We start from the raw sequence: 16039 nt of genomic DNA, 5'->3' as shown, positions 1-16039 counted from the left end.
TCAATAATTAATTTGGATTACCACTATTTTGGACTACTTTCTTGATTGGCCTCGCTGACGTAAGCCCTCAGTTTGTTTGGAGGTTTAAATTTTGAGTTGGGATTTGAATAGTAAAAATTTTGAATTTGAATAGTTATATGATGTGATATAAATAGGTGTTGATGCGATATTTTGAATGTAAAATTGATTTTTAGTATAATATAAAAAATAAAAAATAAGTATTTAATTTGATGTTTTTAGGGGGGAAATTTTGGATAAATAAAATCCTACAAACTAACACACCCCGTAGTTTATTTGCAAATATCAACTAAAACAATAATAACAAAACTTATTTTCAACATATAGTTTAATTAATAGATTTTTTATATTATTTTTTTCTGATTATTGAGTAAATATTTCATAAATTATATTACTATACTTTATTAATATATTATTAGTAGTTATTACTCCATAATTCAATAATTTTTTTTGTTGAGTGTGTACTTTTAACAAGCTTTCTTGAGGTTACGCTTTATAATTAATATTACTAATATATATAATATATAGATAAATTCACACAATATGGATATTTTTATTTTTTTTTTATTAATTATTTACTTTTTTTTTATCTGTTAGTTGAATCTAATCTATTATTAATTTTGATATAGTCAAATTTTTAATGTTTAACTATTTATCTCTATTCAATATTTATTTATTACAAAATATTTTGACAGGATAAAATGAGTAATATATGTTTTATTTATTCAAAAATGTAAATAACTCAATACAAAATCATTATTATTATTATTATTATTATTATTATTATTATTATTATTATTATTATTATTATTATTATGTTATGCTTGCCTAACATAAAATATATATATATATATATTAAACTAAAAACATTAAATAAGCACACTTGCCTCTTTAATAATCCTCCATCCACCAAGTTTATGTTTGATTTATTTCTATCTGTATATCTCAAATATTTTGCAATATTTTTAACAAATGAAATAATTAAACACATTTAATTTTTACCCAACATTTTATCTCATCACATTACTTAAATAAATATATAGTTTTTCTCTTTTATCATATGATCTAATTCCCAAATTATAATACTTAATACTACCCACTTAAATTCTCGTATTCGAAACAAATATTGACTAGAGAATACTATTTAATATTAAGGTTCACTTACAATAAAAGTTTTTAAAGTTTAACCTGAAAATCACAAAATTCCACTATAAAACAATTAGAAAATACAATACCATATATAAACATATACATATACACACACATATTTTGATAACAAAGCTTCGTAAAAAAATAAAAGTAAAAATGCTATTGTTTAAAACTTTTTTAAGGTAATTTGAACCATATGTCAAACTTTTTTTTCTTAATAATAATATGAAAACGACAAAGAATGATGCTATCTTATAAAATATGTCCAATTGATTTAATAATAATAATAATAATAATAATAATAATAATAATAATAATAAAGTCAATGGCGATTTTTTAGGTTTTAGCACTCACCTAAAAGTCAAGAAATAAATGCATTAGATGAATGCTTTTGATGTTTTCTATTTGAAAGTCGATATTTAGCCATTTTAAAATATGTTACATATACACATATACACATATTGTGTTAGTTTTTGTCATATTTTTTATACAATAATTCAATAGTATCTTTACATAATTCAACAGATATACACTTTGATTTGACAATTTTTGGTGGTTTAATATATATATATATATATATTAAATAAAATTGCATGACTTTTATATAATTCATGTATGATTCAATAAACTTATATTTATTAAATGGTGTGCCATGTGGCTATCTTTCACGTTGTTCATATATATATATATATATATCTGACCTTTTTAAATTTTTTATAAATAGTACTTATCAGCAGTAAAAATATATATATATAAATATTTATATTAATTTATAATTTTGTTAATCAAATATTTGATTTTTTATTATGTCTAAATTTTTTTCAAATTTTCTACTTAAATGGAGATATTTGGGCTATCGATATATATTTAATTTAATGCACATTTATAATGGTTTATATATACATGAAATGTCATTTGATACTTCTTTCTTAGATATACATTTTTATTCTGAGCTAATAAATTATTTTTATTTGAAATAATAAATAGAAGAAATAGAAGAAAAGAAATGAAGGAGAGCCTTTGTGGGCCACAGTAAATGGGCCCCATGGATAATTTATTTTCACTTTTAGCCCAATAAGTCCAGCCCCAAACACGCGTAATCATTATAAATGTTTCTCTCAATTTTTTTATTGCCATAAAATGACTGCATTAAATCCGCTATATATTATATACACTTGGTATATATATATATATACATATACGGGAAGGTTAAGGTGGTGAATTTGGAAGATCAGCGTTATGCTGACACGTAAAATATAAAAACAGCACATATTTTTATTATATACAATATGTGTTGTTTGTAATAAAAGCATGTGTTGTTAGTTCATAAATATAATGTGTGTTGTATGAGAGTATGTTACGGGCTAAACTAAGTATTGTATGTGTTGTATGAGACTATATGAGCTATTAGATCATGTGTTGTATTTGTAATATATTAAAGTATATTGTATATTGTGCTATTTAGTACAATATTAAATTTTACATTCAGTATTGTAGCCCCGCCGTATATATATATACATTATTTATATATATATATATTTATGTTTATAATTTGATCAACACAAAAGCCCAATCCAGATAACGAGTCAAATATAGGAACAAAGTTTGCTATATTCTTTTGGGTAATAGAACCCAATTTCAATAACCCAGTTGTACAACGAAGTTATAAATTCCAAGTGAAATGTTACAATTGTCAACGTTAAAGGGTGTGTTTCTTTGGAGGATTTGTGTGTATTTTTACTATTTATACAAATTTTTCCCCACAAAAATATCAAATCAAATACCTATTTTTTATTTTTTATATTATATTAAAAATTAATTTACATTCAAAACATCAAATCAATACATATTTATATCACTATCATACAACTATTCAAATTCAAATTTTACACTGTTGAAATCTCAATCTAAGATCCAAACTCCCAAACTAACATACCCATAGGGATTGTTTAATCAAGTTGGCCCAATTCCACTAAGACATAATTTTTTACTATCATATCGTTGGCCCAATTCCACTAAGACATTCAAATTAAAGAGTCGGATTTATAATCAAGTTTACAAAGGACTTGACAAATCAAGAAATATCAATATAAAGTAGTCTCTCCTATAGATCTTGCATAACTATAATAATATTTTGCTTAAAAATAAGAATTTTGGATTTTGAGTTGAGATTTGAATAATAAAAATTTTGAATTGTAATAGTTGTATAATATGATATAAATAAATAAAAAAAAAACACTCCCTTAATGTATCTTTCTTAAATACCCTATTCCTCCCAAACACTATGCAATATTTTTAAAATAAAAAATAATTAATTATATTTAATTTATATATACACTTCCAACGGTTTTTCAAAATAATACTTCCTGTGCGTGGAATAATGATGGCATTTTTTATTTACTTATTTATATACTTCACTTTTATATTAGAATATTATTATTATTTAATTTTTATAATGAATTATTGTGCCCGACTGGAGGATGTATTACTTGATAGCCGCAGTGTGCAATGGCAACAATTTCTAGTCAATAGTGCTTTAAATCGACACAATATTCCATGTTGAAAATTCTCTCATTCCCCACCATAATTAGTTGTGTCATAATCTAATTGTCCCACCTGACCCAGTCCAGTCTTGCAACTGGATTTTTCTCACACATGGTCCCAATCTGCATTTATCTCTCTCTCTCTACAAATTAAATAATTTTCGTAGAATAGACAGGAGTAAGCAGTCGTCCTACAGCTAAATTCAAAGTCCTTGCAAGCCAGACCCTTCGTTTTTTAACCAAGTCGTCACGCTCTATTGCTATTCTCGTCCAAACACGCTTAATTTAAAACCCGAAAGAATAGGGTACCTTACAAAATACCTAAGGCTGCCATCGATTGATCGATCGATTGAACCTGTGTCAATTATTCGAAAACTTGCGAGCCTTTTTCGACTCCATGGCTGCCTTCTTCCTCATAATTCTCTTCTTTACTGCAGCATCCATGTCTGCAGTATCTGCCCAATATAACAGAGGATCAAATATCTCCCTGAATTCTTCCTTAACACCCACTGGAAACTCGACATGGCTATCGCCCTCCGGCATGTTCGCCTTCGGATTCTTCTCACCAAATGACGGCACCTATGCCATCGGCGTCTTCATCGCGGGCATCCAAGACAAGACTGTGGTGTGGACACCGGAAAATCCTGCAGCTCCGCGAGACGCCACTATGCAGTTGACCAGCGACGGAACACTAGTTCTTGTTGTACAGAATAGACAGCAAAGCCGGCGCACGGTTATTGGTCCTCCCGGGGGGGCCATTGGGGCAGCCTCAATGCTCGACAACGGCAACTTCGTGCTCTACAACAGCAACAATTTAGTTATTTGGCAGAGCTTTGATTACCCGACAGACACTCTCCTGTCGGGTCAGCAGCTTCTGCAGCCCAAGGAACTGTTCTCCATGGCTGCAAAGAATAGCTACACCAGAGGCATCTTTAGGCTAAGCATGCAGAGTGATGGGAATCTCGTACAATACCCTATCAACACCAAAAACACCTACCAGTTTGCTTACTATGCTTCACGCACAGATGGTACAGGCAACAATGTCTCGTTAAACCTCGAGAACAATGGCTATATATATTTGTGGAATGGGAGTTCCATTTTGGCAAATCTCACAACAGGATACCCTCCAGAAAGTTCGATCTACCTCCTGAGAATCGACGCAGATGGAATCTTCCGACTGTATTCTCACCCGACGAGTCGGGAAGGAAACTGGACTGTAAAATGGAGACCCAATGTGGACAATTGTGCCCCGAAAGGCCTATGTGGTTTCAATAGCTTCTGCTTCCTGAAAGACGAAACTGCTGAATGTAGGTGCCTTCCAGGATTCTCCTCTGTCCGGGCAGACAACCGAACTGCAGGCTGCGCGAGAAACTTCACATTAGAAACATGTGGAGACAAGAATGGTTTAAAGTATGCTATTACAAGAGAGGAGAGTACCGAATGGGATAACAATCCTTACGAAACTCTTAACTTGATGACGGAAGAGGCTTGCGAGGCAGCCTGTCTAGATGACTGCAACTGCGACGCGGCTTATTACAAAGATGGTGTTTGCTCCAAGCAAAGGACTCCACTAAGATTCGGAAGAAGAACCCCGGGAGATTTGAGCTATACTCTCATCAAGGTCGGGGTACCTACAACGCCCAACGCCTCGGGCATCGGAATCAAGAAACAGTTCCGTTCAGACATCCTGGGAATCAGCATTGCCCTCATCGTTGCTGCTGTCCTAGTCATGGCAGTTTCGGTGATCTATGTTCATAGCAAACATAGGAATTATAAGAAGATTACAGAGCAGGGGGAAGCTGTCCTGGATGAGGATGTTGCTCCGCGGACATTTAGTTATGTCGATCTCTTTAGAGCAACAAATAATTTTGCCCAAGAATTAGGCAAAGGGGGATCCAGCACTGTCTTTAAAGGGACTTTGGATGATACCGGAAAGGTGGTGGCTGTGAAGAGGTTGGAGAAGAACTGTGGAGAAGGAAAGGAATTCCAAAGAGAGGTGAGGACAATTGGGAAGACTCATCACCGTAATTTGGTCCGATTGTTGGGTTATTCCCTCGATGGACCAAATAGGCTATTGGTGTTTGAGTATATGACCAATGGTTCCCTTGCCGACATCCTCTTTAACCCCGAGATGCGGCCGAGGTGGGAGGACAGAATCAACATTGCTCGAGATGTTGCTAGAGGCATTCTTTATTTGCATGAAGAATGCGAGACTCAGATCATCCATTGTGATATCAAATCTCAAAACGTACTCATGGATGAGCACGGCCGAGCAAGGATTTCAGATTTCGGACTGGCTAAACTCCTAAATCAAGACCAGACAAATACGTACACAGGGGTTAGAGGAACAAAGGGGTATGTTGCACCAGAATGGCACCAGAGACAGCCTATCACAGTGAAAGCAGATGTTTATAGCTTCGGCATTGTGTTATTTGAGATCATTTGTTGCCGAAAAAGTATTGATTGGAATCTTTCAGAGGATCAGGCCATTCTTGAGGAATGGGTTTATATGTGCTTCAGCAATGGGAATCTACAAGACCTCGTCGGTGATGAGATGGTAGACAAAAGAAAACTGGAGAGAATCCTCAAAGTTGGGCTTTGGTGCATTCAATACGACCCATCACTCCGGCCATCCATGAAAAAAGTCCTACTTATGCTGGAGGGAACTGTCGATATCCCAGTGCCCCCAAGTCCAACTTCATTCCTGAGTTCTGTGTAGTGCTTAATACTAATGTTTCTGCCTCAGTCTCTTCAATTTGTTAGCATCACACTTATATGCATTGCGAAACACTAAATCTTCCTGTAATCAGTCTTTACAATGGCATGATCATGTTTTGTTTAAATGCAACTAGCTTGCATCCTTCCTTGATGACATATCGCTAATTGATTATAGCTATTTCTATATGTTAGTACCATCCAAAATATCTAAGAAGCAGCGTTTGACAAAGTAATAAGCATCCGAGAAGAGCCATTTCGAAATCCCAACAACAGTGGTAAGAATATTATTCATGAAAAACAAGTGTTAGAATGAAAAACAATATACAGGAAGTAGATGATCAATCAAAAGGTTTAAAGAGTGAACTAGAATTGCAAATTAACAGCAACACTTGATGAAAAAAAAAAGGAGCAATTGGCTAGTTATAATTTTGACAATCCTGGCAGTTAATCATGGGCTGGTTTTAAAGAATTGCCGATATGTGACATTTATAATCTTTGGCCTGAGACAAGCCATCAGTACCATAATGGCAGCCGAAAATGTGTTCTTCCTAAGAATACCTTATACCTATGTCACCACGGAGGATTAAATTTAAAGGTTCAATTCTTATTTCTGTTACCCACTCAGGTTTCCTAGCGATCTCCTCCAGTTAGACAAGTACATAGGTCTCCAAATAAGAATCAAGGCCAAAGACAACCTGGCATAGTTCTACATGTTTACAGGAACTTTCTAGCATGTCTATCCTTGAAGATTTCAGAGACTACATGTGGACATACTGAGATTTTCTTTACCACTGATACTTATGCATGACCTTACAAAGCCCATTCTATCATAATCAAAGTATATATTCTTCCCAGCTTTTAAACCAGCAATATTCATGAAGTTCTCTCAATCTACTTTGGCAGATAACAGTTATTAGTCTTGTGCTATAGCTTTTTTAAAGCATAAACTGAGCCAAATGCCTTTTCAGTTCTGTTGATTGTACTTAGAACTTAAATAGAAATTAGAATCCTTCTTGACGTTCCACACGTGATTGGAGTCACGCTAATACATATAGGCAGAGAGAATACCCATCCTCCCTGATCTCTCACTCACTCATAAACACAGTTGCCTATTAGGCGCATGCTTTATAGTGTATTAGTTTTCATTTACAGGTAGCATACAGAAACACATAGGAAATCTTTAAGATCCTGATAACATCACTAGCACTGGCATCAGATTTAACACAGTGGTTATTGGAAATAATGGACAATCTTTCTCCAGGTGTTTGGCAGTGACAAACTCCTATTGAGTGATAAGTGTCTGTGGTGGGGAACATCCTCCACTAACAGTAAACACTACAGAGAGTAAAACACCACAAGGGAAAACTAATATACAACAAGAAGAACGATGGCTTAAATTATGTTTCTGTTTCAGAAAAATGACTGAGGATGATATGCATTTTTTCAACCATGCTCAGTTCTTATTGGCTTAGATTGTGTAGTTATTAAGAAGCTGTAAAGCACAAGTAAAGTTTATTACATCTATTTCGAAACTTTAAATAAGAGAAAAGGCCATATTGCATATTTACACTTTACAGATCAATGAAAGATCAAATGAAGTAAACATTAGAAACTTTCCCAGGCAACTTGTTGCATAGTAATTTAGAAGAAACTGGAAAGGGCATTGTAGTTGTATGGTAAATGGAGTATCAAATAATAATTTACATTTCCCATATCCCATCAGGGGGTTTTTAGAACTTTATTGAGAGCATTAAATACACTCTCTACAGTTACCTCTTCTATTATCACAACCTTGTCCCTCGACTTTGAGCCAGAACCTATTGAAACTTGCCGTTTTTTAACCCCAAGCACCTGCCCCAGAAAATATACACAGATTCCATCAATCAGACTATCAAAGTTATGTCCAAAAACAAACAAAGACATTAAAAAGACGCTTGCTAAACATAAAAAAAGCTAAATTATTAATTTTAAGCATAGAAGTGCATAACCTAACTTTAACCAGGTTCAGGATTTGAGTGCATTAATGTTAGTGGTGATATACAATATATGGAGAAATAGACAAACACATTTACACAGATGAATAGGTTGACTGGTTAAATCATCAAAAGAAAGAAAATAACACTTTACTTAAACCAAATACAATCATAAAATTTTGATGAGCCATTTCGATAAGCAAAATACCATATTACCAATCCAACTGTTTCTTCTTGATGCAAATCGTGGTATGCCTAGCTAGACAATCATACACTTCTGAAATCCTTAAAAGTTGAGAAGTCAAATTCCTATCATGCTATCACACTAACACATTTTAGAAAAACAAAAGAAAAAGGAACTGCATTCTGTTCTTGGGATGCCTACAAATTCTGGATTCAAAAATTGAAGTTTAATGGAAGCTTTCATGAGAGAATTCCTTATGAGAATCACATACAACCACTTGATATACTTCTTTGAAAACCAGTAATTCGAACCAAGAATACTCCTTTCAAAAATAGTAATTAGCATTCAGACAAATATATATATATATATACACAAAATACAAAATACAAAAAAAATAAATAAATAAATAAAACAGTAATTAGCACAGTCTGGAATTTCCCACCACACTCAAAATACATCAGTACATTATTAATTTCAGTTAGCACAGCAATTAAGTTCAATCATATGCTGCCCATATCATGGAAGATTATCAAATAACTGAAGATTGCTAAGAAATACAAAATTAATGCAAAAGTCCACATTAGCAAACGTTCTGCAATGTCTTGTATGCAATGTCTATCAGGTTACGAACTTCTCACTAAGATACAACTAGAAAAAGAATTAATAAGCCAGGAACCATCAAACATAATCAAGCCTTTAACGGTTCATTACAAAATAATGACTCGATAGGCTAACACAATTACTTCTAAAGGATAAAACAACATAATCATGAGTTAACTATTCGCTATAGTTAACAAGTGAAGAGTATGAGAATCACCGAGCTAATATAATCAAGAAGTGCGGCATTAGCTTCACCGTCTTTAGCTGGGGCATCAATCTGCACTCCTAATGCCTCGTCGCTTATATCTGACGATTTCATCAAACAACGCAACAACTGATTAAATTAGTTCGACTACTTCACTCATAAATCCAGAAAACGGGAGCGAATAAAATTAGGGATCACCAGTGACTGTTGCGACTTTGGAACCAGGCTTGGCGTGGATCGATATGGCTACGGATGATGGAGGAACCGCACGGAGACAACCCGGAAAATTGGATTGAGGCTGAGTTGAGTCGGCCACATTGGCCTTCGATTTGGTTTTCTTGTTCGGAGCCATTAACGAATTTAACACTATGCATAAGCTAGAAGCCGTGATACACTTTTCGTGGCATAAGGCGTTAGGGGGTGTTTATTTGTGGTTTTATAAGATTTTTGGAATTGTAAAAATAATATTTTAATATAAATATAAATATATTATATATTAAAAATCAATGTAAATATTAGGCGGTCAAATTATGTAACACTAGTATTTTGGATGTTTTTTCAAAAATTTTTATTTTAAAAAAATATAAATTTAATATTTGATATAAAATCTTATAAATAAAATTAAAATTGTGTTCTTTTTCTCTCCAATAAAAATTATGTATATTTTTTTAATAAATTTATTAATAAGCTCATTTTATTTTATTTTATGTAATTTATTTTTATATTAAAATTTTATTATTTTTTAGTTTCTAATCACATTAAGAAGTTTGGATAGAAAAAAGATAGGATAATTTCCCAATTTGATGAATATTAATATTATATTTATATTTATACTTAAGCACAAATTAAGTGAAAGAAAATAAAAATTCTATTGTATTAATCCAATTATATTTGTATAAAATATTATTTAAATATAAAAATATTTTTAATATTAAATATATAAAAATAAATAAATATGAGAAAGAAAAGAGCATAATATTTTTTAAAAAATAATATTAATATAGATAAATACATAATCCTGAACATGACTTAAAATGTGATTGTGTTGAGAACAGACTATGATCATAATATAGATATGTCGAGAACATGAACAAAAACATGGGAAAAATATGATTGCGTTAAAAATACAGGTCGTGCTTGGGATGCTGTTGGTTGCGACCCAATCACCTTTTGAGTAATTCAATACGAATTTTCAACAAATAATTTTGAATAAAAATAAAATTAATAATTATAATATTAAATGAGAAAAAAAATAAAATTATATTAAATATAAACAGAACATAGATTATGAATAATTAATAAAAATTACTACAAAAAAGTTAGACGGCCTGTGTGTATACCGTCCCCGGCCCCATCCAGAGTCTAGGAAAGTCGGTGATGATGGAGGAAAGGAGAATTTGGGAGAACAGGAGGAAGAACGCTAATCAATCTTCCATAGAAGATTACATTTTGAGGTCGAAACTGAGGGAAAGCTCTCTCTCGACGGTGTGGAAGGCGGAGCGCAGAGCCACCGGTGAAGTGGTAGCGGTCAAACAGATCCATGTGCTGAAGCTCACGCGCCACCTCAGGAATTGCTTGGACTGTGAGCTCAACTTTCTGTCCTCCGTCGATCATCCCAACATCATTCGCCTCTTCGATTTCTTCAGAGTGAGCAACTGCGCTGTGCTTTGTTTTGTTTTGCCTATTCGTATGCCTTCAACTTCTGGAAATGTGTAGAAGATGAGCACGAGCAACACGAGTGTTCCTCCTTCACTCCTAGAGTTGATTACTTACAGATTTTATGGTTAACTCTTGATGCTTATAATGAAGAAATTGGAGTGATTTAAACAGCATAAAATTGTTAATAGGGCATATTCTTTTCAAATTAATGTAAAATTGTGCATTGTGCAATATTCACCTGTTTGGAAATGATCGATCTCATTTGCTATGCAAGCACCTCTTTACTTCGTCAATAGGCTTTTGTCATTTGGCTTGTTACTGTTTTCCTCACCTTAAGTAATCAACATTTTATCACTGTGGTATACTGTTGCACCAATCCAATTTCGTTCCCTGCTAATGAGATGCTCACAATGATTCATCGTTTAATTTTCGTAGTTTAATTATGGGTTTTGTCTTAATTTATGCTCTTACTTAAAACTATAGAATGCTTGAGCAAGGATTTAGCTGTAGCCATTGCTTTCTTCAAAACAAGAGCAAGCTTCCATGGGTGGTTGGATTTTATTCCAATTGGTTTTAGATCTCTGAAATCAATCTTTTATATGAACATGATATCAAGCAGGGGAATGATATGCAATGATTCCCATCAATAAGACTCATGTGCTACTAGTTTGATGAGAAAGAAAATTTATAGATAACTATTATTTTTGTTTAGTTTGGCTTTTGTCATTAGCTGATCGGATATAGTTCTCAGTATGAAGACTGCATATTCCTTGTCATGGAGTTCTGTGCTGGAGGAAATTTGGCCTCTTACATCCGGCGCCATGGAAGACTTCAAGAAATTATAGCTAAAAGATTCATGCAGCAATTAGGTTGAAACAATTTCAGTTACTGGTCTCCACTTTTGTCCAAAAACATCTACTTGAGATTTATATTAACAGGAGCTGGTCTGAAGGTAATGAAGCAGAATCACATGGTTCACCGAGACTTAAAGCCAGAGGTTTTTTGTTTTTTTCTTTTCTAATTCCTAGTCCTGAAATATGAAAATTAATTGGTTCCCTTCACATATATTTAATTTTTTCATCTGGTACAGAATATCTTTCTGTCTTGCTCTGATTGCAACCCCATCTTAAAAATTGCTGATTTTGGACTTTCCAGGTGATAAAACTAGAACCCAAACTCTATCCATAAATTGGACTTGTAAGAAGTATGCAATGTATTCTCAATCTTATAATGTCCAGTTTTCTATGGGATCAGGATTATATATCCCAACGAAACTGCAGAGACTGTATGTGGATCACCATTGTACATGGCTCCGGAAATTCTTCAGTTCCAGAGATATAATGACAAGGTATGTCATCTTCTGGCTTCTTGGTTATATCCAAAACATTCTAACGCAGAGCTTCTTCATAACCATAGGTGGACATGTGGAGCACAGGTGCTATGCTGTTTGAACTCCTTAATGGTTATCCTCCATTTCATGGCCGAAATCATTTTCAGGTAGCATTAGCAAGAACATAGCCTTGCTGGCTGCACTTCCTTTTACCAGTCAGTTCATCAACTGAAATTGTAGCTCCCAGATTCTGCAGAATATCAAGGCATCTACATCTCTGCCATTTTCAAATGCAGTCCTCCCAGAGCTGCACGGGGAGTGTGTCGACTTGTGTACGAGGTTATTATCCATCAACCCAGGTCAGGTCTAAGTAGTTTAACAATGTTAGTTAGTCTGTCCATTGATTATGTCTGTAAATTGATGTTTGATGCAACTGCTTGTCTGCAGATCACCGCCTGTCCTTTGATGAGTTTTATCAACACAGTTTCTTGCGGGAAGTTTGAACAGGAACACACCCGTATAGAGAGTATTATAATTTGATTTGGATAAATTATATAACAGCCCAGCGTGTTGTAAAAATGTACTTTTTCCATCCGCCTTTAATGTTACATTTCTTGTCATTGTAATTCAAAAATATGTTTATATTCAATTTTTTTTTAATTTGTATTAGATTTTAATATAATAATTAATATTTAAATATCAACTACAAAAAATAAATGAAACTTTTGTAAAGTTAGAAAGACTTTTTCGTCCAATATTTGATGGTAAATATGAATTCAATAATGTATATTTTATAAAAAATAATAATAACAATAATATATCTTATATAATAATTCTTTATTTATTGATTTTATTAAAAAAAAATTATTTGAGATATTTTTTATTTGTATAAAATTTGAATAATTTATATCTAATTTAAATCAAAATGTCAATTTTAGACAAAGAGTATTTTTTCTGCAAATTTTACCATATTAATACAAGAGGGGTTTCACTGGGTGTTTTGTGGTTATATAATTTATACATTTGAGTTTGAAATCTGAAATTGATTAGATTTAAGTTGAGTAAAAATCATTATTATTCTCGTTCAAATCTAATTTTTTCATTTTTGGTCCCATATAAAAATAATTATCAAAACTAGTCCCACTCAAAAAATTACTTATTATTTCTAGTTTTACTGTTCAAATTTTGACGGTTTCGGCTGACGGGGCGGTTACGGATGCTGACTTGGAATCTGACTCAGACAAAACACGCTCGTGTTATAAGTAATTTTTTGGGTGTGATTAGTTTAATAATTATTTTTGTATGAGTCCAAAAAAAAAAAAAAAAAAAAAAAAAAAAAAAAAAAAGGGTTTGAATGGACTAATAATGATTTTTACTCATTTAAGTTTGAAATTATAAACAAACAAGTCTATGACGGGTCCGGTTTGAACCGGAAGCGAACCGCAGGGTCGAATCCGATTGGGAAAGTCTAAAATTCATTTTGTACCAAACTACAATTTCTGTATTTATAGAGGGTGTAATTGCAAATGTCCTCCCTTATCTGCAAACAATCCAATCCCGAAGGCTCGCGCATACTGAAGTTCATTCATAGGCATCGCGAGGAGGATGACTTGCAATTTGGTTCCCTTTTCCTCTCTGCAGAGCCCCTGGGCAGCTACACAGCACCCCCGCTTTTGCAATGTAACCAATCCCCTCGGCTCGCAAGCCTTCTTCCATCGTCGGCGTCTCGTAGTTGAAGCCAAGACCAGAACGAAAACAGAGGACCGGGCTGCTCGCCATCGCCGCATCCGTAAGAAAGTAAATACTATTCGTTTTATCATATATAACATTTGTCTTGTGCTATGTGTCTGTTGAGGAATTTCGTTAGGCAGAATGCAGAATCCACAAGTGATTGTACGATAAATAAAAAAGGTTTATTTTATAGACGGGAGGTTGGGTGAGGATACTTGAATAGGAGAACTTGGAGTGATAAATTGACGTGGTGGAAGACACTCAAGGGAGTCTTCTTCGTCTCAATTGTGTAATTTTTTTGGAGCAGTTTATTATTCTAATTTGTTTGGTGAGCTGTGGTTATGGCTGAGGATTTGTTTGTGATATATTCGTAATCGATCCGATTGATAAAACTTTTGTCTGTTATCCATTATTATACAAATTGGGCGAACTTTGGACAGCCAGGTCGACGATAATGTTAAAAAGTTGTCTCTCTTAACTCTGAAGCTCCAGTGATATGTTTTCTCTCTAATTTCCATAACAACCTTCACGGCATTTTCCCATGATGTATGTTAGTACTGTCCAAGACTTCAGAAAATGTGTTAGTTACTTTTTTTTCGCCTTAGGTTGAAGGGACGCCCGAAAGGCCAAGACTCTGTGTGTTTCGGTCGAACAAGCATATTTATGTTCAGGTGATTGATGATTCGAAAATGCATACTCTTGCTTCAGCGTCGACTATGCAGAAGCCCATTTCGGAAGAGTTTGAGTTTAGTTCCGGCCCAACTGTTGTAAGTTGAATGATGCAATTTCGAAAAGTTAATTCTAATGTGCTTTATTTCATAGTTGAGAGCTTGCTTAGACAGTCTAAGAACATCGATCTTTTGTCTTTCCATTTCCATCATCCTACAATGTCCCATATTTCACTAGATGATCGTTGGAAATTGTTGCAATTCTACTGTAAGGAGGAAAGTTTTGCCTAATTCTTTGAAATATGATGTGGAAAGACAGTAGTTGATCTTGTTATAGTTTGTTGGTAACCTCAATCTTTCTACAGGATGTTGCGAGAAGAGTTGGGGAAGTTATAGCAAAATCTTGTCTTGAAAAAGGAATAACAAAGGTGGCTTTCGACCGAGGTGGCTACCCTTACCATGGACGGATCGAGGCCCTTGCAGCTGCTGCCCGGGAGCAGGGCTTGGACTTCTGAAGTTTCGCTTATTTTTTGTTAGTTTGTGAACACTGCCCGGGCGGCATGGGAACGTTTCCGAATTCGGGGTATGTTTGTTTTTGCTGGTCTAGTTGTAACATTGATAAGAATTTTGTGAACAAGTAAAGCAAGGTTGATGAAAATGTCCATTGTCTTGCTGCTAGCTGTGTCTGAATTCTTCCATGACATGGGAAAAGATTTGCTTGAGTCTGTATTTTATTGTTTTGAGTACGAATTTTTTTAACATATTATAAATTTAGATTCTAGATTATATATATATTTTAAATATGAAAAAAATATACTATATTTGTAATGCGAAACATAATTCAAAATAAGCTGATATATTTATAGATATAATATAGATGGTAAATGAAACAAAACATACGAGACTAGTATTTATATATATGTCGGTTGTTCTTTGTGCTGACTTAAAAAGTTCAATACAGACAACATGCCACATAAGAATAAACATTATAAATTAAATAGATTATATTTGATATATTAATATAAATATTATACATAAATGGATACCCCATAGAACAAACATATTGAATCATATTAGTATAAATACAAATATAACATATGATAAACAGCACTGCACACGGTCTCACACGATATAATTTACAATTAATTTTAGTACAGAATATCTATATGCTTTTATTTAACACGATATATGATATATTAAATAAAAACAAATAATATCTTCTTCTGTTTTTTTGGCTTAGGTTTTTGCTTTAAAGCTTCTT

At 33.3% G+C, this 16039-nt stretch overlaps 4 protein-coding genes across 4 annotated transcripts; 3 read left to right on the top strand and 1 right to left on the bottom strand.

Annotated features, from left to right (window-relative positions):
* Window positions 1-3892: 3892 nt before the first annotated feature.
* Window positions 3893-6579, top strand: LOC127248820 (G-type lectin S-receptor-like serine/threonine-protein kinase LECRK3). Its single transcript, XM_051271362.1, has one exon. The coding sequence runs from the start codon at window positions 4108-4110 to the stop codon at window positions 6427-6429; it is 2322 nt and encodes a 773-aa protein (XP_051127319.1). The 5' UTR covers window positions 3893-4107; the 3' UTR covers window positions 6430-6579.
* A 1448-nt stretch (window positions 6580-8027) lies between these two features.
* On the bottom strand, window positions 8028-9809 carry LOC127248821 (uncharacterized). The gene is made up of 3 exons (XM_051271363.1): window positions 9589-9809; window positions 9403-9491; window positions 8028-8279 (listed from the first exon to the last, which is right to left on the bottom strand). Exons 1-3 carry the CDS (start codon window positions 9740-9742, stop codon window positions 8148-8150), a joined length of 375 nt encoding a protein of 124 aa, XP_051127320.1. The 5' UTR covers window positions 9743-9809; the 3' UTR covers window positions 8028-8147.
* An 899-nt stretch (window positions 9810-10708) lies between these two features.
* LOC127248411 (serine/threonine-protein kinase ATG1t) lies at window positions 10709-13028 on the top strand. The gene is made up of 8 exons (XM_051270729.1): window positions 10709-11037; window positions 11801-11918; window positions 11988-12046; window positions 12140-12204; window positions 12304-12397; window positions 12466-12546; window positions 12627-12738; window positions 12827-13028. Exons 1-8 carry the CDS (start codon window positions 10768-10770, stop codon window positions 12880-12882), a joined length of 855 nt encoding a protein of 284 aa, XP_051126686.1. The 5' UTR covers window positions 10709-10767; the 3' UTR covers window positions 12883-13028.
* An 895-nt stretch (window positions 13029-13923) lies between these two features.
* LOC127248403 (50S ribosomal protein L18, chloroplastic-like) lies at window positions 13924-15539 on the top strand. The gene is made up of 3 exons (XM_051270716.1): window positions 13924-14176; window positions 14716-14877; window positions 15144-15539. Exons 1-3 carry the CDS (start codon window positions 13985-13987, stop codon window positions 15291-15293), a joined length of 504 nt encoding a protein of 167 aa, XP_051126673.1. The 5' UTR covers window positions 13924-13984; the 3' UTR covers window positions 15294-15539.
* The last annotated feature ends 500 nt before the right edge of the window (window positions 15540-16039 follow it).

The sequence above is a fragment of the Andrographis paniculata genome, unplaced genomic scaffold, assembly GCF_009805555.1.
Source record: "Andrographis paniculata isolate CXL003 unplaced genomic scaffold, ASM980555v1 Contig34END, whole genome shotgun sequence".
Lineage (NCBI taxonomy): Eukaryota > Viridiplantae > Streptophyta > Magnoliopsida > Lamiales > Acanthaceae > Andrographis > Andrographis paniculata.
The sequence above is the reverse complement of the archived record's forward strand: the minus strand, read 5'-3'. Positions and strand labels throughout refer to the sequence as shown.

Coding starts and splice junctions, on each gene's coding strand:
- LOC127248411 (XM_051270729.1), top strand. CDS start 10,768: ATGATGGAGGAAAGGAGAATTTGGGAGAACAGGAGGAAGAACGCTAAT. Junction 12,205..12,303: donor GCTGATTTTGGACTTTCCAG/GTGATAAAACTA, acceptor CTATGGGATCAG/GATTATATATCCCAACGAAA. Junction 12,398..12,465: donor TCCAGAGATATAATGACAAG/GTATGTCATCTT, acceptor TCATAACCATAG/GTGGACATGTGGAGCACAGG.
- LOC127248820 (XM_051271362.1), top strand. CDS start 4,108: ATGGCTGCCTTCTTCCTCATAATTCTCTTCTTTACTGCAGCATCCATG.
- LOC127248403 (XM_051270716.1), top strand. CDS start 13,985: ATGACTTGCAATTTGGTTCCCTTTTCCTCTCTGCAGAGCCCCTGGGCA. Junction 14,177..14,715: donor ATCGCCGCATCCGTAAGAAA/GTAAATACTATT, acceptor TTTTCGCCTTAG/GTTGAAGGGACGCCCGAAAG. Junction 14,878..15,143: donor TTAGTTCCGGCCCAACTGTT/GTAAGTTGAATG, acceptor ATCTTTCTACAG/GATGTTGCGAGAAGAGTTGG.
- LOC127248821 (XM_051271363.1), bottom strand. CDS start 9,742: ATGGCTCCGAACAAGAAAACCAAATCGAAGGCCAATGTGGCCGACTCA. Junction 9,492..9,588: donor CAAAGTCGCAACAGTCACTG/GTGATCCCTAAT, acceptor TGAAATCGTCAG/ATATAAGCGACGAGGCATTA. Junction 8,280..9,402: donor TTCTTGATTATATTAGCTCG/GTGATTCTCATA, acceptor TTTCTGGGGCAG/GTGCTTGGGGTTAAAAAACG.